This window comes from Pseudophryne corroboree, chromosome 4, assembly GCF_028390025.1.
Source record: "Pseudophryne corroboree isolate aPseCor3 chromosome 4, aPseCor3.hap2, whole genome shotgun sequence".
NCBI lineage: Eukaryota > Metazoa > Chordata > Amphibia > Anura > Myobatrachidae > Pseudophryne > Pseudophryne corroboree.
The window spans coordinates 611,231,966-611,254,320 of NC_086447.1; the positions used below are offsets into that span (position 1 = coordinate 611,231,966).

At 49.7% G+C, this 22,355-nt stretch overlaps 1 protein-coding gene across 2 annotated transcripts in view; it reads right to left on the reverse strand.

Annotated features, from left to right (window-relative positions):
• PDCD2 (programmed cell death 2) overlaps nt 1–22,355 on the reverse strand; it is a 351,150-nt gene that overhangs the window by 235,449 nt on the left and 93,346 nt on the right. For both annotated transcript variants that reach the window (XM_063917636.1, XM_063917635.1), the window contains exon 3: nt 4,971–5,138. In XM_063917636.1, the coding sequence (XP_063773706.1) occupies nt 4,971–5,138 (168 nt within the window). The remainder of the gene's footprint in view (nt 1–4,970; nt 5,139–22,355) is intronic.

Genomic DNA, 22,355 nt, shown 5'->3' on the forward strand with positions numbered 1-22,355 from the left:
CAGCAGAACCCACTGAAAAGTTTGTGCGTGGAATCTGCCGAATGGAATCGCTTCGTAAGAAGCCACCATCTTTCCCAGGACTCTTGTGCATTGATGCACAGACACTTTCCCTGGTTTTAGGAGGTTCCTGACAAGTTCGGATAACTCCCTGGCTTTCTCCTCCGGAAGAAACACCTTTTTCTGAACCGTGTCCAGAATCATTCCCAGGAACAGCAGACGTGTCGTCGGGGTCAACTGAGATTTTGGAAAATTCAGAATCCACCCGTGTTGTTGCAGCACTAGTCGGGTTAGTGCTACTCCGTCCTCCAGCTGTTCTCTGGACCTTGCCCTTATCAGGAGATCGTCCAAGTAAGGGATAATTAATACGCCTCTTCTTCGCAGAAGAATCATCATTTCGGCCATTACCTTGGTAAAGACCCGAGGTGCCGTGGACAATCCAAACGGCCGCGTCTGAAACTGATAATGACAGTTTTGCACCACGAACCTGAGGTACCCTTGATGTGAAGGGCAAATTGGGACATGCAGGTAAGCATCCTTTATGTCCAGGGACACCATAAAGTCCCCTTCTTCCAGATTCGCTATCACTGCTCTGAGTGACTCTATCTTGAACTTGAATTTTTGTATGTACAGGTTCAAAGATTTCAGATTTAGAATAGGTCTTACCGATCCGTCCGGCTTCGGTACCACAAATAGCGTGGAGTAATACCCCTTTTCCTGTTGTAGGAGGGGTACCTTGACTATCACCTGCTGAGAAAACAGCTTGTGAATGGCTTCCAATACCGTCGCCCTGTCTGAGGGAGACGTTGGCAAAGCAGACTTTAGGAACCTGCGAGGGGGAGACTTCTCGAATTCCAACCTGTAACCCTGAGATACTACCTGCAGGATCCAGGGGTCCACCTGTGAGCAAGCCCACTGTGCGCTGAAATTCTTGAGTCGACCCCCCACCGCTCCTGAGTCCGCTTGTAAGGCCCCAGCGTCATGCTGAGGGCTTTGCAGAACCCTGAGAGGGCTTCTGTTCCTGGGCAGGGGCTGCTTGCTGCCCTCTCTTACCCCTTCCTCTGCCCCGAGGCAGATATGACTGTCCTTTTGTCCGCTTGTTCTTATAGGACCGAAAGGACTGCGGCTGAAAAGACGGTGTCTTTTTCTGTTGGGAGGGGGTCTGAGGTAAAAAGGTGGATTTTCCGGCAGTTGCCGTGGCCACCAGATCCGATAGACCGACGCCAAATAATTCCTCCCCTTTATACGGCAATACTTCCATATGTCGTTTGGAATCCGCATCACCTGACCACTGTCGCGTCCATAAACTCCTTCTGGCAGATATGGACATCGCATTTACTCTCGATGCCAGAGTGCAAATATCTCTCTGAGCATCTCGCATATAAAGGAAAGCATCCTTTAATTGCTCTATAGTCAATAAAATACTGTCCCTATCCAGGGTATCAATATTTTCAGTCAGGGAATCCAACCAGACGACCCCAGCACTGCACATCCAGGCTGAGGCGATGGCTGGTCGCAGTATAACACCAGTATGTGTGTATATACTTTTTAGGGTAGTTTCCAGTCTCCTATCAGCTGGATCCCTGAGGGCGGCCGTATCAGGAGACTGTAACGCCACTTGTTTTGATAAGCGTGTGAGCGCCTTATCCACCCTAGGGGGTGTTTCCCAGCGCGCCCTAACCTCTGGCGGGAAAGGGTATAATGCTAATAACTTTTTTGAAATTAGCACTTTTCTATCTGGGTTAACCCACGCTTCATCACATACATCATTTAATTCCTCTGATTCAGGAAAAACTACAGGTAGTTTTTTCACCCCCCACATAATACCCCTTTTTGTGGTACTTGCAGTATCAGAGATATGCAAAGCCTCCTTCATTGCCGTGATCATATAACGTGTGGCCCTACTTGAAAATACGTTTGTTTCATCACCGTCGACACTAGATTCAGTGTCTGTGTCTGGGTCTGTGTCGACCGACTGAGGTAAAGGGCGCTTTACAGCCCCTGACGGTGTCTGAGACGCCTGGGCAGGTACTAACTGGTTTGCCGGCCGTCTCATGTCGTCAACTGATTTTTGTAATGTGCTGACATTATCACGTAATTCCATAAACAAAGCCATCCATTCCGGTGTCGACTCCCTGGGGGGTGACATCACCATTATCGGCAATTGCTCTGCCTCCACACCAACATCGTCCTCATACATGTCGACACACACGTACAGACACACAGCAGACACACAGGGAATGCTCTTATCGAAGACAGGACCCCACTAGCCCTTTGGGGAGACAGAGGGAGAGTTTGCCAGCACACACCCAAGCGCTATAATATATATGGGAACAACCTTATATAAGTGTTGTTCCTTATAGCAGCTTAAATATATCAAAATATCGCCAAAAAATGCCCCCCCTCTCTGTTTTACCCTGTTTCTGTAGTGCAGTGCAGGGGAGAGTCCTGGGAGCCTTCCTCACAGCGGAGCTGAGCAGGAAAATGGCGCTGTGTGCTGAGGAGAATAAGCCCCGCCCCCTATTTCGGCGGGCTTTTCTCCCGGAGTTTTAGATATCTGGCATGGGTTAAATACATACATATAGCCTCAATGGCTATATGTGATGTATTCTTTTGCCATAAAGGTATTAAATATTGCTGCCCAGGGCGCCCCCAGCAGCGCCCTGCACCCTCCGTGACCGCTTGGTGTGAAGTGTGTGACAACAATGGCGCACAGCTGCAGTGCTGTGCGCTACCTTCATGAAGACTGAAGAGCCTTCTGCCGCCTGTTTCCGGACCTTCAATCTTCAGCATCTGTAAGGGGGGTCGGCGGCGCGGCTCCGGGACGAACCCCAGGGTGAGACCTGTGTTCCGACTCCCTCTGGAGCTAATGGTGTCCAGTAGCCTAAGAATCCAATCCATCCTGCACGCAAGTGAGTTGAAATTCTCTCCCCTAAGTCCCTCGATGCAGTGAGCCTGTTGCCAGCAGGACTCACTGAAAATAAAAAACCTAAAAACTTTTTCTAAGCAGCTCTTTAGGAGAGCCACCTAGATTGCACCCTGCCCGGACGGGCACAAAAACCTAACTGAGGCTTGGAGGAGGGTCATAGGGGGAGGAGCCAGTACACACCACCTAATCCTAAAGCTTTATTTTTGTGCCCTGTCTCCTGCGGAGCCGCTATTCCCCATGGTCCTGACGGAGTCCCCAGCATCCACTTAGGACGTTAGAGAAAAGAAAAGATAAATATACTCACCTCATCCATGGTCCAGAGATAAATCCACGAACTTGTCAAAAAAACAAACCGGACACCCGTACCAGACGGACTGAAAGGGGTCCGATGTTGACACATGGGACCCCTTTCCCCGAATGCAGAGACACCTCTCCGTGACTGCTGTCACTGAAAGGTCTCTTCAGCCAATCAGCGAGTGCAACGTCCTTGCACTCTGCTGATTGGCTCTGTGCGCGTCTGTGCTGTCAGCGCATCGCACAGCTCCCTCCATTATATTCAATGGTGGGAACTTTGCGGCTAGCGGTGAGGTCACCCGCCGGTCAGCGGCTGACCGCAGGTAACCCCCCCGCTGACGGCAAAGTTCCCACCATTGAATATAATGGAGGGCGCTGTGCGATGCGCTGTCTGAGTTCAGACAGCGCACAGCCAATCAGGTGAGTGCCACGGAGTAGCGCTTCCTGATTGGCTGAAGGGACCTCAGTGACAGAAGTCACGTGGGGTCCCGGCACATTCGGGGAAAGGGGTCTCATGTGTCAACATGGGACCCCTTTCAGTCCGCTGGATCGGGATTTCGTGTTTTTTTTTTTTGCCAAGTACCTGGATTATCTCTGGACGTGGATTTATCTCTCTGGACCCTGGCAGGTGAGCCTAATTTTTTACACAGGTACCCTTGGATCGTCGGAGACTGTGGCAGTCGGCGTGTCAACATAGGTAAGTATGTGTGTGTCGGCAGTGTGTAATAAAGTTTTACTTGTCACGGTGTCTGTGTCCTGTTTTTATTTGGGTATTTTTTTTCCCAGTAGTACTACAGGTACCAGCGGGCCCATTTTTCTCCCGCATGCTGGTACTTGTGGTTCTCCAAGTACCAGCTTGCGGGGGAGGCTTGCTGGGACTTGTAGTACTACTGGAAAAAACAATATTCTGACATTTTTCTGAAGGCTATCAGCCCCCCATCCGCAGCCCTTGGATGGGTGGGACAGCCTCGGGCTTCACCCCTGGCCCTTGGGTGGCTGGGGGGGGGGACCCCTTGATTGAAGGGGTCCCCACTCCCCCAGGGTACCCCGGCCAGGGGTGACTAGTTGGATATTTAATGCCACGGCCGCAGGGCACTGTATAAAAGTGACCCCCCGGCTGTGGCATTATCTGTCCAGCTAGTGGAGCCCGATGCTGGTGTGAAAAATACGGGGGACCCCTACTCTTTTTGTCCCCCTTATTTTTTGCACCAGCACCAGGCGCAGAGCCCGGTGCTGGTTTTAAAAATACGGGGGATCCCCTGTCAATTTTTTCCCCGGATTTTTAAAACCAGGACCGGCTCGAAGAGCCCGAGGCTGGTTATGCTTTGGAGGGGGGACCCCACGCCATTTTTTTCCGGGTTTTTCCCGTTTTTCCCCGTTTTTTTAAATCGCGGCAAAATCCGGCAAATCGGCCTTTTTTCGCCCGCGGGAATGTCGAATCCGTTTTTCATTGAATATGGTGAATTCCGGCAGCCACCTGCCGGAATTCACCTGTCGAATTGTGTCGAATTAAAAAAACGGCGATAATTTGCCGCGATTCGCCCGCAATTGCATATACCCCAATATTTCTTACAGCTACAATCTTATCAAGTGCCATGGGCACCACCTCCTTCCCCACAGTTATCTGGATTGATTTTCAGTAATGCCTTGTTGCCCAGTCACCCATGTATGCAAATTACTTTCTAAACTGCAGAAAAGATCGACAAAGCAGTTTAACACCCAACAAATGTCTCCCCCATTGGTATTTTACCAATATTTGGCAATGTCACTTCAGTTGGGCATATTTCCACATCCATCCCAGCCGCTAGGTTATATTCTTCAACTGGATTTGTATCAGAAACCAGCTCCTCAGGTTCTGTGACAAGTTCATATTCTGGAAACAGAAATTTGTGATCTGGAACTTCAACACTGTTCACATCTGAAAAATTAAGCAAAATATTAGTGAAGAAATTGCTGCAACATTTCATGAACTGTTATTTTTTTAAATATTGTACAGTGACAAACTTTCATACATCCATTTGGCTAATACATACCCTCCTTTTACACTTTCATATTGTAATAGTTTATTAGGTGGTTAAGTGTAAACCGTTCATAGCGATGTGATGAAATGGTACATCACATTGTTAATGGGATTTTAATACCTACCGGTAAATCCTTTCCTCTTAGTCCGTAGAGGATGCTGGGGACTCCGTAAGGACCATGGGGTATAGACGGGATCTGCAGGAGACATGGGCACACTACAAGACTTTGAATGGGTGTGAACTGGCTCCTCCCTCTATGCCCCTCCTAAAGAATTCAGTTAGAGAACTGTGCCCAGGGAGACGGACATTTAGAGGAAATAATTTATTGTTTAAACACGGTGAGTGTCATACCAGCTCACACCTCGAACATACCGCAGAACGTGGCATGCAATAGAATACCAGCCAACAGCATGAACAATACACAGCCACATGCGGAGAGAATATGTAACACAACCTGTGTGTCAACACAACGCATGGCATCAACAACGTCAGCAACAACCTGACAGGAAAGAAACACTACAAGAGTGTAACCATAACCAATAACTGCAGACACAGTACGCACTGGTACGGGCGCCCAGCATCCTCTACGGACTAAGAGAAAAGGATTTACCGGTAGGTATTAAAATCCTATTTTCTCATACGTCCTAGAGCAGGGGTGGGGAACCTTTGTTCTACCGAGGGCCATTTGGATATTTATAAAATCCTTCGGGGGCCATACAAAAATTCTCATCTTAAAAAGTTACCCTGCCCCCCAGTAGGTCTGCCCCTTAGAGGTAGTGTGTGTGCACGCCGGAGGTGCGCGCGCCAAGAAAATAGTGCAGTGCCAGATCCACAATTGCCCCCACAGTGCCAGGTATACAAATGCCCCTCACAGTGCCAGGTGTACAGATGCCCCTCACAGTGCCAGGTGTACAGATGCCCCCCCACAGTGCCAGGTATATAGATGCCCCCCCACAGTGCCAGGTATACAGATGCCCCCCCACAGTGCCAGGTATACAGATGCCCCCCCCACAGTGCCAGGTATACAGATGCCCCCACAGTGCCCCCCCCCCCCCCCCGTGCTGCTTACCGCTCCTTTCGACGGGACACGGAGGAGAGCGCGGCTATGTTGGGTGGCGGCGTGTAGGACTTGAAACCAGCCGCCGTTTAAGAGCCGATCAGAGCTTGCGGACCGCCAGCCGTGGCTCCTGATTGGCTGCCGGTCCACGAGCTCTGATTGGCTCACGAATCGGCGGGTGGTCTCAAGTTCTACACGTCGCCACCCGTCATAGCCGCGCTCTCCTGTGTCCCGTCGAAGGGAGCGGTAAGCAGCATGGGGGGGGGCACTGTGGGGGCATCTGTATACCTGCCACTGTGGGGGCATCTGTATACCTGCCACTGTGGGGGGGGCATCTGTAATCTGTATACCTGGCACTGTGGGAGGGCATCTGTATACCTGGCACTGTGGGGGGGCATCTGTATAACTGGCACTGTGGGGGGGCATCTGTATACCTGGCACTGTGGGGGGGCATCTGTATACCTGGCTGAGACATGCTGCCGCCGGACTGAGCGGCGGCGTGTCTCACTGAGAGAAGCAGGCGGGCCGAAGAAGCGGCTTTGCGGGCCTTATACGGCCCGTGGGCCGGAGGTTCCCCACCCCTGTCCTAGAGGATGCTGGGGACTCCCTAAGGACCATGGGGTTTATACCTAAGCTACAGACCGGGCGGGAGAGTGCGGACGACTCTACAGCACCGATTGAGCAAACATGAGGTCCCCATTAGCCAGGGTATCAAACTTGTAGAGCTTAGCAAAAGTGTTTGAACCCGACCAAGTAGCTGCTCGGCAAAGTTGAACCGCCGAGACTCCTCGGGCATCCGCCCAAGAAGAGCCCATCTTCCTAGTAGAATGGGTCTCCACCGACTTCGGTAACGGCAATCCAGCCGTAGAACGAGCACGCCGAATCGTATCACAGATCTAGTGTGTAACAGACTGCAGAGACGCAGGCACCCCAATCACGCTGGGAGCATACTGGACAAAAAGAGCCTCTGTTTTCCCAATATGAGCCAAATTGGCGACAAATATTCAAAACCCTGACTACATCGAGAGACCTTGAATCAGCCAATGCTTAAGTAACCACAGGCATCAAATAGGCTGGTTTTTGCGAAACACTGAAACCACTTTTGGCAGAACTATTATCAGAGTTCTCAATTCCGCTCTATCCACCTGGAAGATCAAACAGGGGCTCTTGTGAGACCAAGCCGCTACTTCCGAAATCCGCCTTGCGGACGACAAAGCCAAAAGCATGACCACTCTCCAAGAGAGAAATTTGAACACAACCTTTCATAAAGGTTCCAATCAGTGCGACACAAGAAAACGCAGCACCACGAAAAGGTCCCACGGTGCCAATGGGGGCACAAATGGAGGTTGGATGTGCAGTACTCCTTTCACGAAGGTCCGAACTTCCGGAAAGGTTGCAAATTCTTTCTTGAAAGAAAATTTATAAGGCCAAAACCGCACTTAAATAGAGCCTAACTTTAGGCCTGCACCCACACCTGCTTGCAAAGAATGGAGAAGAACGACCCAGCTGAAAGTCTTCCGTAGTAGCCTTCTTGGATTCACACCAAGACAGATACTTCCTCCAGATACGGTGATAATGTTTCGCCGTCACCTCCTTCCTAGCCCTTATCAGAGTAGGGATGACTTCCTCCGGAATACCTTTCCCAGCTAGGATTCGGTGTTCAGCCACCATGCCGTCAAACGTAACAGCGGTAAGTCTTGGAACACGCAGGGCCCCTGCTGCAACAGGTCCTCTCTGAGAGGAAGAGACCATGGATCTTCTGTGAGCATCTCCTGAAGATCTGAATACCAGGCCCTTCGAGGCCAATCTGGAACAATGAGTATTGTCTGCACTCTTTTTCTTCTTATGATTTTCAATATTTTGGAGATAAGAGGTAGAGGAGGGAATACATAGAGCGACTGAAATACCCATGGTGTCACCAGGGCGTCCACCACTACTGCCTGAGGGTCCCTTGACCTGGCACAATACCTCCGAAGCTTCTTGTTGAGGCGTGACGCCATCATGTCTATTTGAGGAAGTCCCCAAAGACTTGTTATCTCTGCAAAAACTTCTTGATGAAGTCCACACTCTCCTGGATGGAGATCGTGTCTGCTGAGGAAGTCTGCTTCCCAGTTGTCCACTCCCGGAATGAAGACTGCTGACAGAGCGCTTGCGTGATTTTCCGCCCAGCGCAGAATCCTTGTGGCTTCCGCCATTGCCACTCTGCTCCTTGTCCCGCCTTGGCGGTTTACATGAGCCAAGGCTGTGACGTTGTCTGATTGAATCAGAACCGGTAGGTCGCGAAGAAGATTCTCCGCTTGTCATAGGCCGTTGTATATGGCCCTTAATTCCAGTATGTTGATGTGTAGACAAGCCTCCTGGCTTGACCATGTTCCCTGAAAATTTCTTCCATGTGTGACTGCTCCCCATCCTCGGAGGCTCGCGTCCGTGGTCACCAGAACCCAGTCTTGAATGCCGAACCTGCGACCCTCTAGAAGGTAAGCACTCTGCAGCCACCACAGGAGAGACACCCTTGCCCTGGGGGACAGGCTTATTTTCTGATGAATTTGAAGATGGGACCCGGACCACTTGTCCAGAAGGTCCCACTGAAATGTCCTCGCATGAAACCTGCCGAAGGGGATGGCCTCGTAAGTCGCCACCATCTTTCCCAGTACTTGAGTGCATTGATGGACTGACACTCTTTTCGGTTTTAACAAGTCTCTGACCATGTTCTGGAGTTCCTGGGTTTTTTCCATTGGGAGAAAAACCCTCTTTTGTTCCGTGTCCAGAATCATGCCAAAGAAAGATAGCCGAGTCGTTGGAACAAACTGTGACTTTGGCAGATTCAGAATCCAGCCATGTTGCTGCAGCACTCTCAGGGAGAGCGACACGCTTTTCAGCAACTGATCTCTCGATCTCGCTTTTATCAGGAGATCGTCCAAGTACGGGATAATTGTGACTCCCTGCCTGCGCAGGAGCACCATCATTTCCACCATTGCCTTGGTGAAAATCATCGGGGCCGTGGAAAGCCCAAACGGCAACGTCTGAAACTGGTAATGACAGTCCTGTACAGCGAATATCAGGTACGCCTTATGAGGGGTATATATGGGGACATGAAGGTATGCATCCTTTATGTCTAGTGACACCATAAAATCCCCCCTTCCAGGCTGGAGATAACCGCCCGGAGTAATTCCATCTTGAATTTTAACTTTTTCAAGTACAGGTTTAGGGATTTTAGATTTAGAATGGGCCTGACTGAGCCATCCGGTTTCGGAACCACAAACAGGGTTGAATAGGGGAACCTTGACAATCACTTGCTGTTGATACAGCATTTGAATTGCAGCTAAAACCATCTCCCTCTCTGGGGGAGAAGCTGGTAAAGCCGATTTGAAAAATCGGCGCGGAGGCACCTCTTCGAATTCCAGGTTGTATCCTTGGGATACAAGTTCCATCGCCCAAGAATCCACGTCTGATTGAACCCAGACATGGCTGAAGAGTCGAAGACGTGCCTCCACCGGGGCGGACTACCTCAGTGGAGCCCCAGCATCATGCAGTGGATTTAGTAGAAGCTGGGGAGGACTTCTGCTCCTGGGAACTAGCCGTAGCAGGCATTTTTTTCCCTCTACCCTTACCTCTGGCGAGGAAGGAAGAGCCCCGAACCCTTCTGGACTTATGCGACCGAAAGGACTGCATCTGATATTGTGTCTCTTTGAGTCGGTATCACCCGTCCATTGGCGAGACCACAGGGCTCGCCTAGCAGAAATCGACATGGCGTTGGCTCTCGAATCTAGCAGCCCAACGTCTCTCTGAGCGTCTCTCATATATAGGACTGCGTCTTTAATATGACTTAAGGTCAATAAAATGGTATCCCTATCTAGGGTATCAATGTCAGCTGACAAGGTATCTGTCCACAGCGCTACAAACTCAAGCCGACGCTATTGCCGGTCTGAGCAAGGCACCCCCGTATGTGTATAAATTGATTTTAAGGTAGTCGCCTGTCTGCGATCAGCAGGATCCTTGAGGGCCGCCGTGTCTGGAGACGGTAGCGCCACCTTTTTGGACAAGCGCGTTAAAGCCTTGTCCACCCTGGGCGAGGATTCCCACCGTAACCTGTCCTGTGCCGGGAAAGGATACGCCATAAGAATTCTCTTGGGAATCTGCAGTTTCTTGTCTGGAGTTTCCCAAGCTCTTTCAAATAACTCATTCAGCTCATGAGATGGAGGAAAGGTTACCTAAGGCTTCTTTTCCTTAAACATGCATACTCTCGTGTCAGGGACAGAGGGGTCATCTGTGATATGCAAAACCTCTTTTATTGCAATAATCATATAATGAATACTTTTGGCCACCCTTGGGTGTAACCTCGCCTCATCGTAGTCGACACTGGAGTCAGAATCCGTGTCGGTATTTGGGACAGTGGACGTTTCCGAGACCCTGAAGGGCCCTGTGACACAGTCAAAGCCATGGATTGACACCCTGTTCTATCCCTGGACTCTGCTTTGTCCAATCTCTTATGTAATAAAGACACATTTGCATTTAAAACATTCCACATATCCAACCAATCAGGTGTCGGCGTTGCAGACGGAGACACCACAATCATCTGCTCCACCTCCTCCTTAGATGAGCCTTCCGCTTCAGACATGCTGACACACACGTACCGACACCCCCACAAACTCAGGAATATATCTATATGGAGACAGTCCCCCAATAAGGCCCTTTGGAGAGACAGAGAGAGAGTATGCCAGCACACAACCCAGCGCCACCGGAATAAAATCCCAGTAGTACAGCGCTTTACTCACTGCGCCAATTAAATGTGCCCCCCCCCCCCCCCTCTCTTTTTTGCCCTCTGTAACCGTGTTCAGCAGGGGAGAGTCCGGGGAGCCAGCTTCTCTGCAGTGTGCTGTGGAGAAAATGGCGCTGGTTAGTGCTGGAGGATCAAGCTCCGCCCCCTCAGCGGCAGGCTTCGGTCCAGCTCAACTTATTTATACTGGCGGAGGGTTTTTCAATATACCGCCTCTGCCGTACCTAATCTCTATGCCAGTGTCCCTTGAGGTTAATATTGCTGCCCAGGGTGCCCCCCTGCGCCCTGCACTCTTACAGTGCCCGCTGTGTGTGTATGTGTGGGAGCAATGGCGCGCAGCGTTACCTCAGTGAAGATCTGAAGTCTTCTTTCTTCTTAATACTTACCCGGCTTCAATCTTCTGGCTCTGTGAGGAGGACGGCAGTGCGGCTCCGAGACGAACGGCCGGGTGAGACCTGCGTTCCGACCCTCTGGAGCTAATGGTGTCCAGTAGCCTAAGAAGCAGAGCCTATTATTTAAGTAGGTCTGCTTCTCTCCCCTCAGTCCCATGATGCAGGGAGCCTGTTGCCAGCGGCGCTCCCTGAAAATAAAAAACCTAACAAAAAAGTATTTTTCAGAGAAACTCAGGAGAGCTCCCCTGCAGTGCACCCAGTCTCCTCTGGGCACAAGATCTAACGGAGGTCTGGAGGAGGGGCATAGAGGGAGGAGCCAGTGCACACCCATTCTAAAGTCTTTAGAGTGCCCATGTCTCCTGCGGAGCCCGTCTATACCCCATGGTCCTTACGGAGTCCCCAGTATCCTCTAGGACGTAAGAGAAACCTAACAAAGTCTTTTAGAGAAACTCAGTAGAGCTCCCCTAGTGTGTGTCCAGTCTCTCCTGGGCACAGAATCTAACTGTAGCCTGGAGGAGGGGCATAGAGGGAGGAGCCAGTTCACACCCATTCAAAGTCTTATAGTGTGCCCATGTCTCCTGCGGATTCCGTCTATACCCCATGGTCCTTACGGAGTCCCCAGCATCCTCTAGGACGTATGAGAAAGATTGGTTTCCTGCTACTCACGTCTTTATATAAACTACTGATCCAACCCGTTAGCAGATATCAATTATTGTCCACAAATTATCAACCTCTCCTTTCCCTATCTTGCTTATTTACCTAATGTTTGGAGTTTTCCTTTAGAATCTGAAGCCTTTTTATGGTAATATATGGGGTTTCTCTTATACTGTATATGCATTTTTATTAGGCAGGGAAGGCAAGCTATGGAAGCATGAAATGACAGCAGCTTTATATTGGTTATAAGGAGGCAGTGAGAGAAGCACTGTTTAAAAATGAAGACTGTTCTACCAGAGAGATGTACATAATGAATAAACTTTAGCTTTCTGGAGGGTTTATGTAATTACACACAAAACTGAGCATTTAAACAGAATATTCAAAAAGATTATATTCCCTAGATTCCTAGAGTTCGGTGTGCAGGCTTGTCTCTTAACAAGCTGTGTTGGAAGCACAACATCATGCACTCTCATTTACAGAATTCAGGATATTCCCCTCTAAAACTGAATTTTCTATTTTAGTGGGAACTATTCTTTATTTTCCATGCAAGGAACAACAATCACGCAGTATAACAAAGGAAGAGAAGGGCAGCAATGCTGCTTCCATTAACTGGTAACACAAATGTAGAATGAAATTATAGTAATCTTTTATATACTGCCCATCATTTTTCTGAATTATACCAGTGATTGTTTCAAGCCTGAACATGCCACTGTTTCTAATGACAAAAGAAAAGACCAGCAGCTGCAGCGTAATCAAAAGAATGGTGCGTACGCACTGCACTTTTGTTCCAAAAGGCTCCCGGTCCAGTCGGATGAATAAACAGCACATAAGATAGGAGCGACCAAGGACAAACGTTGCAGGGTATTTTTAGCAGTTTATAGAGAAAGGAATACTAAATAATGGAGATCTTCAATAAATATAAAATAATAATTTAGTTACCTACTGGATATTCCTTTTCTCGTAGTCTGGAGTGGATACTGGGGAATTCTAGTACTGTGGGGAATAGAGCGGTCCGCAGGAGCACTGGCACATAATAAAAACTCTGCTGTGTGCAGGCTTCTCCCTCTATGCCCCTCCCCATGACTCAGTCCAGGAAACTGTGCCCCAGGAGATGGAACATACCTCGAAGGAGGAATATTATCAATACAATAGGTGTGGCAACACCGCAACACACAACAGCGTAACCAATATGTAATAACATTCAAAATAACCATAACAGGAAAGTGTTAATGAAACCCGGATAAATTGAACTAGCCACTGATAAGCAAGGACAGCAACAAGCAGTCCCGAACAGATATTACCCGGTAAGCAGGAACAAAGCACTGAGGCGGGTGCCCAGTATTCACTCTGGACTACGAGAAAAGGAATTACCGGTAGGTAACTAAATTCCTATTTTCTCTAACGTCCTTCGTGGATACTGGGAAATTGTAGTACTGTGGGAAAGTCCCAAAGCTCCCAAAACGGTTAGAGAGTGCCAAGACCCCTGTAAAACTGCCTGACCAAACTGAAGGTCATCCTTGGCCAACGTATCGAACTTATAAAACTTGACAAAAAAAGTGTTCGAACCAGACCAGGTAGCTGCTCGGCACAATTGTAAGGCTGAGAGACCCCGGGCAGCCGCCCAGGAGAAACCCACCGATCTTGTCGAATGAGCTGTAACAGACTTCGGAACCGGCAGAGCAGCCGAAGTATAGGCTTGTTGTTTAGTCAACTGAAGCCATCTAGCTATAGACTGCTTAGACGCCGGTCGACCAATCTTGGTCACATCATAGAGGACAAAAAGCCTGTGACGCGCAGTCCTATGGACATAAATTTTAATCGCCCTTACCACGTCCAAGGAACGTGAGACATTTGTGGTGTGACCTAAAACCGGAACCACAATTGGCTGGTTTACATGAAAAGCGGACACTACTTTCGGCAAAAATTGTGGGCGAGTCCGTAACTCAGCTTTATCTTTATGAAATCTCAGGTATGGGCTCTTACAAGATAAGGCCCCCCCAACTCTGACACACGTCTGCCAGAAGCCAACGCCAACAGCACGGCTGTTTTCCACATCAGGTATTTCAATTCTACCGTACGTAACGGCTCAAACCAGTCCAATTGGAGAAAAGTCAAAACCACGTTCAAATCCCACGGAGCTGTGGGAGGAACATAACATGGTTGTATGCGCAGAACACCCTTTAGAAAGGTCTGCACCTCCGGCAACAAAGCCAATTGTTTCTTAAAGAAGACGGAGAGAGCCGAGATCTGTACCTTGATGGAACCCAAACGTAGTCCCAGATTCACACCTGATTGCAGAAAAAGGAGAAACCTACTAAGGCTGAACTCCACAGGAGGATAACCCTCACTCTCACACCACTCTACATATTTCTTCCAAATGCGGTGGTAGTGCTTTGACGTAACCCCTTTTTGGGCGTGTATCAGGGTAGAAATGACAGAAGGATCACACACTTTCTTTCTCCCTCAGTACTTCCATGCCGTCAAACGTAGCCGCTGTAAGTCTGGATAGACAGAAGGACCCTGTTGTAGAAGGTCACTGTTCAGGGGGAGCGGCCACGGATCCTCCAGGAGATCTGCGTACCAGGCCCTTCTGGGCCAATCTGGGGTGATCAGAATCGCCTGCACTCTCTCCCTATTTAGTACTCTTTTTATGAGAGGGATAGGAGGAAACAGATATACTAGTCTGTACGGCCACGGGGCCGTGAGAGCGTCCACTGCTGTTGCTAGTGGATCCTTTGTTCTGGAGTGATAACGGTTGAGTTTCTTGTTGAGGCGTGATGCCATCAAGTCTATCCGTGGACAACCCTACCTGTGGATCAACATTTAAAAATACCTGAGTGTGAAGACCCCACTCTCCTGGGTGAAGGTCGTGTCTGCTGAAGAAGTCTGCTTCCCAATTATCCACTCCTGGAATTAATATGGCAGAGATTGCTCTTGCATGCAACTCTGCCCAAAGGAGGATCTTAGACAGTTCCCGCATTGCGGGTATGCTTCTTGTTCCTCGTTGTCGATTTATGTACGCCACTTCTGTGGCGTTGTCCTACTGCACTTGAATTGACTGATTTTGCAATAATGGGAAAACCTGAAGAAGCATTGTATATTGCTCGGAGTTCCAGGATGTTGATCGGGAGAGTGGCCTCTTGACTGGACCACCTCACCTGGAACTGGACTCCCTGGGTCACTGCCCCCCAGCTCGAGGCTGGCATCCGTTGTCAGTGATGGACAGGAATGGACATTGAAGCTTCGGCCCTCCAGTAAATGAGGCATCTGAAGCCACCATAGCAAGGCAATTCGTGCTCTTGGCGATGGCGCTATCCGCTGTTTCACGTGGAGATGCAAACCTGACCACTTGTCTAGCAGGTCTAATTGAAACGGTCTGGCATTAAACCTGCCGGACTGTATCGCCTCGTAAGAGGCCACCATCTTGCCCAGCAACTGTATGCAGAGGTGAATTGACAACCTCTTTGGTCCCAGAAGTGCTTGGACCATGTTTCGGATGGTCAAGACCTCGTCCCTCATAAGGAACACTTTCTTTTGAACTGTGTCTAGAATCATCCCCAGGAACAAAATTCTCTTAGACGGGTCTAGATGAGACTTCTGAAGATTTAGAATCCATCCGTGATTAGTTAGTAATTGTCCCGTCACCTCTATGCTGTGTAACAGCATCTCCTTGCAGCTGGCTTTTAACAAAAGGTCGTCCAGGTAAGATATTATTTTGACACCCTTCAGGCGTAAATGGAGCATCATCTCCGCCATCACTTTTGTAAACGCTCTTGGGGCTGTAGAAAGGCCAAATGGTAGCGCCTGAAATTGGTAATGCTGGTCCAGCACTGCAAAACGTAGAAACGCTAAATGAGGCGACCAAATTGGGATATGTAGGTACGCGTCCTTGATGTCTAGGGACACTAAATACTCCCCCTCCTCTAGACTGGATATCACTGACCGCAGTGATTCCAATTTGAATTTGAAAACCCTTAAGTAAGGGTTCAGGTTTTTTAGATTTAAAAATCGGGCGCACCGAACAGTCCGGTTTGGGAACCACAAAACATAAGAATTTACTCACCGGTAATTCTATTTCTCGTAGTCCGTAGTGGATGCTGGGAACTCCGTAAGGACCATTGGGAATAGACGGGCTCCGAAGGAGACTGGGCACTCTAAAAGAAAGATTAGGTACTATCTGGTGTGCACTCGCTCCTCCCTCTATGCCCCTCCTCCAAACCTCAGTTAGGGAAACTGTGCCCGGAAGAGCTGACACAACAAGGAAAGGATTTGGAATCCAGGGTAAGACTCATACCAGCCACACCAATCACACTGTACAACTCGTGATAACCATACCCAGTTAACAGCATGAACAAACAACTGAGCCTCATTTAACGGATGGCTCATAACAATAACCCTTTAGTTAAGCAATAACTATATACATGTATTGCAGAGAGTCCGCACTTGGGACGGGCGCCCAGCATCCACTACGGACTACGAGAAATAGAATTACCGGTGAGTAAAGTCTTATTTTCTCTGACGTCCTAGTGGATGCTGGGAACTCCGTAAGGACCATGGGGATTATACCAAAGCTCCCAAACGGGCGGGAGAGAGCGGATGACTCTGCAGCACCGAATGAGCAAACTCAAGGTCCTCCTCAGCCAGGGTATCAAACTTGTAGAACTTAGCAAAGGTGTTTGAACCCGACCAAGTAGCAGCTCGGCAAAGCTGTAAAGCAGAGACCCCTCGGGCAGCCGCCCAAGAAGAGCCCACCTTCCTTGTGGAATGGGCTTTTACTGATTTAGGATGCGGCAGTCCAGCCGCAGAATGTGCCAGCTGAATCGTGCTACAGATCCAGCGAGCAATAGTTTTCTTTGAAGCAGGAGCACCCAGCTTGTTGGGTGCATGCAGGATAAATAGCGAGTCAGTTTTCCTGACTCCAGCCATCCTGGAAACATAAATTTTCAAAGCCCGGACTACGTCCAGCAACTTGGAATCCTCCAAGTCCCTAGTAGCCGCAGGCACCACAATAGGTTGGTTCAAATGAAACGATGACACCACCTTAGGGAGAAATTGGGGACGAGTCCTCAATTCTGCCCTGTCCATATGGAAAATCAGATGGGGGCTTTTACATGACAAAGCCGCCAATTCTGACACACGTCTAGCCGAAGCTAAGGCCAATAGCATGACCACTTTCCACGTGAGATATTTAAGCTCCATGGTCTTAAGTGGCTCAAACCAGTGGGATTTCAGGAAATCCAACACAACGTTAAGGTCCCAAGGTGCCACAAAAGGAGGCTGAATATGCAGCACTCCCTTTACAAACGTCTGAACCTCAGGCAGTGAAGCCAGTTCTTTTTGGAAGAAAATGGATAGGCCCGAAATCTGGACCTTTATGGATCCTAATTTTAGGCCCATAGTCACACCTGACTGTAGGAAGTGCAGGAATCGACCCAGCTGGAATTCCTCTGTTGGGGCCTTCCTGGCCTCACACCAAGCAACATATTTTCGCCATATACGGTGATAATGCTTGGCTGTCACATCCTTCCTAGCTTTTATCAGCGTAGGAATCACTTCATCCGGAATGCCCTTTTCCGTTAGGATCCGGCGTTCAACCGCCAAGCCGACAAACGCAGCCGCGGTAAGTCTTGGAACATACAGGGCCCCTGTTGCAACAGGTCCTGTCTGAGAGGCAGATGCCATGGGTCCTCAGATCATTTCTTGCAGTTCTGGGTACCAAGTTCTTCTTGGCCAATCCGGAACGATGAGTATAGTTCTTACTCCTCTCTTTCTTACTATCCTCAGTACCTTGGGTATGAGAGGAAGAGGAGGGAACGCATAAACCGACTGGTACACCCACGGTGTCACTAGTGCGTCCACAGCTATCGCCTGAGGGTCCCTTGACCTGGCGCAATATTTTTTTAGCTTTTTGTTGAAGCGGGACGCCATCATGTCCACCTGTGGCAGTTCCTAACGATTTACAATCTGTGTGAAGACTTCTTGATGAAGTCCCCACTCTCCCGGGTGGAGGTCGTGCCTGCTGAGGGAGTCTGCTTCCCAGTTGTCCACTCCCAGAATGAACACTACTGCCAGTGCTAGCACGTGATTCTCCGCCCATCGAAGAATCCTTGTGGCTTCTGCCATCGCCATCCTGCTTCTTGTGCCGCCCTGGCGGTTTACATGGGCGACCGCCGTGATGTTGTCTGACTGCATCAGTACTGGTTGGTTTTGGCAGGGGCTCTGCTTGACTTAGGGCGTTGTAAATGGCCCTTAGTTCCAGTATATTTATGTGTAGTGAAGTCTCCAGACTTGACCACTGTCCTTGGAAGTTTCTTCCCTGAGTGACTGCCCCCATCCTCGGAGGCTTGCATCCGTGGTCACCAGGACCCAGTCCTGTATGCCGAACCTGCGGCCCTCGAGAAGATGAGCACTCTGCAGCCACCACAGCAGAGACACCCTGGCCCTCGGGGACAGGGTGATCAACCGATGCATCTGAAGATGCGATCCGGACCATTTGTCCAACAGATCCCACTGAAAGATCCTTGCATGGATCCTGCCGAAGGGAATTGCTTCGTAAGAAGCCACCATCTTTCCCAGGACTCGCGTGCAGTGATGCACCGACACCTGTTTTGGTTTCAGGAGGTCCCTGACCAGAGATGACAATTCCTGGGCCTTCTCCTCCGGGAGAAACACCTTCTTCTGTTCTGTATCCAGAATCATGCCCAGAAAAAGCAGACGCGTCGCAGGAATCAGCTGCGACTTTGGGATATTCAGAATCCAGCCGTGCTGTTGCAACACTTCCTGAGAGAGTGCTACGCTGACCAACAACTGCTCTCTGGACCTCGCCTTTATGAGGAGATCGTCCAAGTACGGGATAATTATAACTCCATTCTTCTGAAGGAGTATCATCATTTCGGCCATTACCTTGGTAAATATTCTCGGTGCCGTGGAGAGACCAAACGGCAACGTCTGGAATTGGTAATGACAGTCCTGTATCACAAACCTGAGGTATTCCTGGTGAGGTGGGTAAATGGGGACATGCAAGTAAGCATCCTTGATGTCCAGCGACACCATAAAATCCCCCTCTTCCAGGCTTGCAATAACCGCCCTGAGCGATTCCATTTTGAACTTGAACTTCTTTATATAAGTGTTCAAGGATTTTAAATTCAGAATGGGTCTCACCGAACCGTCTGGTTTCGGTACCACAAACATTGTGGACTAGTAACCCCTTCGCTGTTGAAGGAGGGGGACCTTGATGATCACCTGCTGGAGGTACAGCTTGTGAATTGCCGCCAGTACTACCTCCCTTTCCCTGGGAGCAGCTGGCAAGGCTGATATGAGGTAACGGCGAGGGGGAGTCGGCTCGAACTCCAGCTTGTATCCCTGAGATACAATTTGTACAGCCCAGAGATCTACCTGTGAGCGAACCCACTGGTTGCTGAAGTTTCGGAGACGCGCCCCCACCGCACCTGGCTCCGCCTGTGGAGCCCCAACGTCATGCGGTGGACTTAGTGGAAGCAGGGGAGGATTTTTGTTCCTGGGAACTGGCTGCCTGGTGCAGCTTCTTTCCTCTACCCTTGCCTCTGGCCAGAAAGGATGCGCCTCTGAGGCCGAAAGGACTGCATTTGATAATACGGTGCTTTCTTAGGCTGTGAGGGAACCGGAGGTAAAAAAGTCGACTTCCCAGCTGTTGCTGTGGATACGAGGTCCGAGAGACCGTCCCCAAACAATTTCTCACCCTTATAAGGCAAAACCTCCATGTGTTTTTTAGAATCAGCATCACCTGTCCACTGCCGAGTCCATAATACTCTCCTTGCAGAAATTGGAATTGCATTAATTCTAGATGCCAGCAGGCAAATGTCCCTCTGGGCATCCCGCATATATAAGACGACGTCTTTTATATGTTCTAGGGTTAGCAAAATAGTATCCCTGTCGAGGGCATCAATGTTGTCTGACAGGGTATCAGTCCATGCTGCTGCAGCACTACACATCCAGGCTGAAGCAATAGCAGGTCTCAGTAGAGTACCGGAGTGTGTATACACAGACTTCAGGATAGCTTCCTGCTTTCTATCCGCAGGCTCCTTTAGGGCGGCCGTATGCTGAGACGGCAGTGCCACCCTTTTAGATAAGCGTGTGAGCGCCTTTTCCACCCTAGGGGATGTTTCCCAACGTAACCTATCCGTTGACGGAAAAGGGTACGCCAGCAGTAACCGCTTAGAAATCACTAGTTTCTTATCAGGGGAACTCCACGCTTCTTCACACAATTCATTTAATTCATCAGATGGGGAAAAAAGTCACTGGCTGCTTTTTCTCCCCAAACATAATACCCTTCTTGGTAGTAACCGGGTTAATGTCAGAAATGTGCAATACATCTTTCATTGCAGTAATCATGCATCGGATGGCCTTTGTAGACTGTACATTTGTCTCAAACTCATCTACACTGGAGTCAGACTCCGTGTCGACATCTGTGTCCACCATCTGAGCTAGCGGGCGTTTATGAGCCCTTGACGGCTTCAGAGTCGCCTGGGCAGGCGCGGGCTGAGACCCCGGCTGTCCCAAGGCTGCTGCGTCATCGAACCTTTTATGTAAGGAGTTGACACTGTCGGTTAAGACCTTCCACATATCCATCCAATCAGGTGTCGGTCCCGTCGGGGGCGACACCACACTTATCTGCCCTTGCTCCGCCTCCACGTAACACTCCTCAAACATGTCGACACAGCCGTACCGACACACCGTACACACACAGGGAATGCTCTGACTGAGGACAGGACCCCACAAAGTCCTTTGGGGAGACAGAGAGAGAATATGCCAGCACACACCACAGCGCAATATAACACAGGGATTTACACTATAATAAGTGATTTTTCCCAATAGCTGCTTAATTATCTTATTTGCGCCTAAATTTATGTGCCACCCCTCTCTTTTTTACCCTTCTTGTATCAGGATACTGCAGGGGAGAGCCTGGGGAGCTGCTTCCAGCGGAGCTGTGAAGGGAAAATGGCGCTGGTTTGCTGAGGAAGAAGGCCCCGCCCCCCTCAGTGGCGGGCTTCTGTCCCGCGTTTTGTGTAACTTAATGGCGGGGGTTTTTACACATATACAGTGCTAGACTGTATATGTGTATTTTTATTGCCAAAAGGTATAATAATTGCTGCCCAGGGCCCCCGCCCCCCCCCCCCCAAGCGCCCTGCACCCTACAGTGACTGGAGTGTGTGGTGTGCTGTGGGAGCAATGGCGCACAGCTGCGGTGCTGTGCGCTACCTTAATGAAGACAGGAGTCTTCAGCCGCCGATTTCGTCGTTCTCTTCTGTCTTCTGGCTCTGCAAGGGGGACGGCGGCGCGGCTCCGGGAACGGACGATCGAGGTCAGGCCCTGTGTTCGAACCCTCTGGAGCTAATGGTGTCCAGTAGCCTAAGAAGCACAAGCTAGCTGCAAGCAGGTAGGTTTGTTTCTCTCCCGTCAGTCCCACGTAGCAGTGAGTCTGTTGCCAGCAGATCTCACTGAAAATAAAAAACCTAACAAATACTTTCTTTTCTAGCAAGCTCAGGAGAGCCCACTAGGAGAACCCAGCTCTGGCCGGGCACAGATTCTAACTGAGGTCTAGAGGAGGGGCATAGAGGGAGGAGCCAGCGCACTCCAGATAGTACCTAATCTTTCTTTTAGAGTGCCCAGTCTCCTTCGGAGCCCGTCTATTCCCCATGGTCCTTACGGAGTTCCCAGCATCCACTAGGACGTCAGAGAAAATAAGAATTTACTCACCGGTAATTCTATTTCTCGTAGTCCGTAGTGGATGCTGGGGACTCCGTAAGGACCATGGGGAATAGACGGCTCCGCAGGAGACTGGGCACATCTAAATAAAGATTTAGGACTATCTGGTGTGCACTGGCTCCTCCCCCTATGACCCTCCTCCAAGCCTCAGTTAGGAACTGTGCCCGGAAGAGCTGACACAATAAGGAAGGATTTTTGAATCCCGGGTAAGACTCATACCAGCCACACCAATCACACCATATAACACGTGATAGGAACCCCGGTTAACAGTATGATAACAACTGGAGCCTCTGAAGAGATGGCTCACAACAAAACCCGATTTTTTGTAACAATAACTATGTACAGGTATTGCAGACAATCCGCACTTGGGATGGGCGCCCAGCATCCACTACGGACTACGAGAAATAGAATTACCGGTGAGTAAATTCTTATTTTCTCTGACGTCCTAGTGGATGCTGGGGACTCCGTAAGGACCATGGGGATTATACCA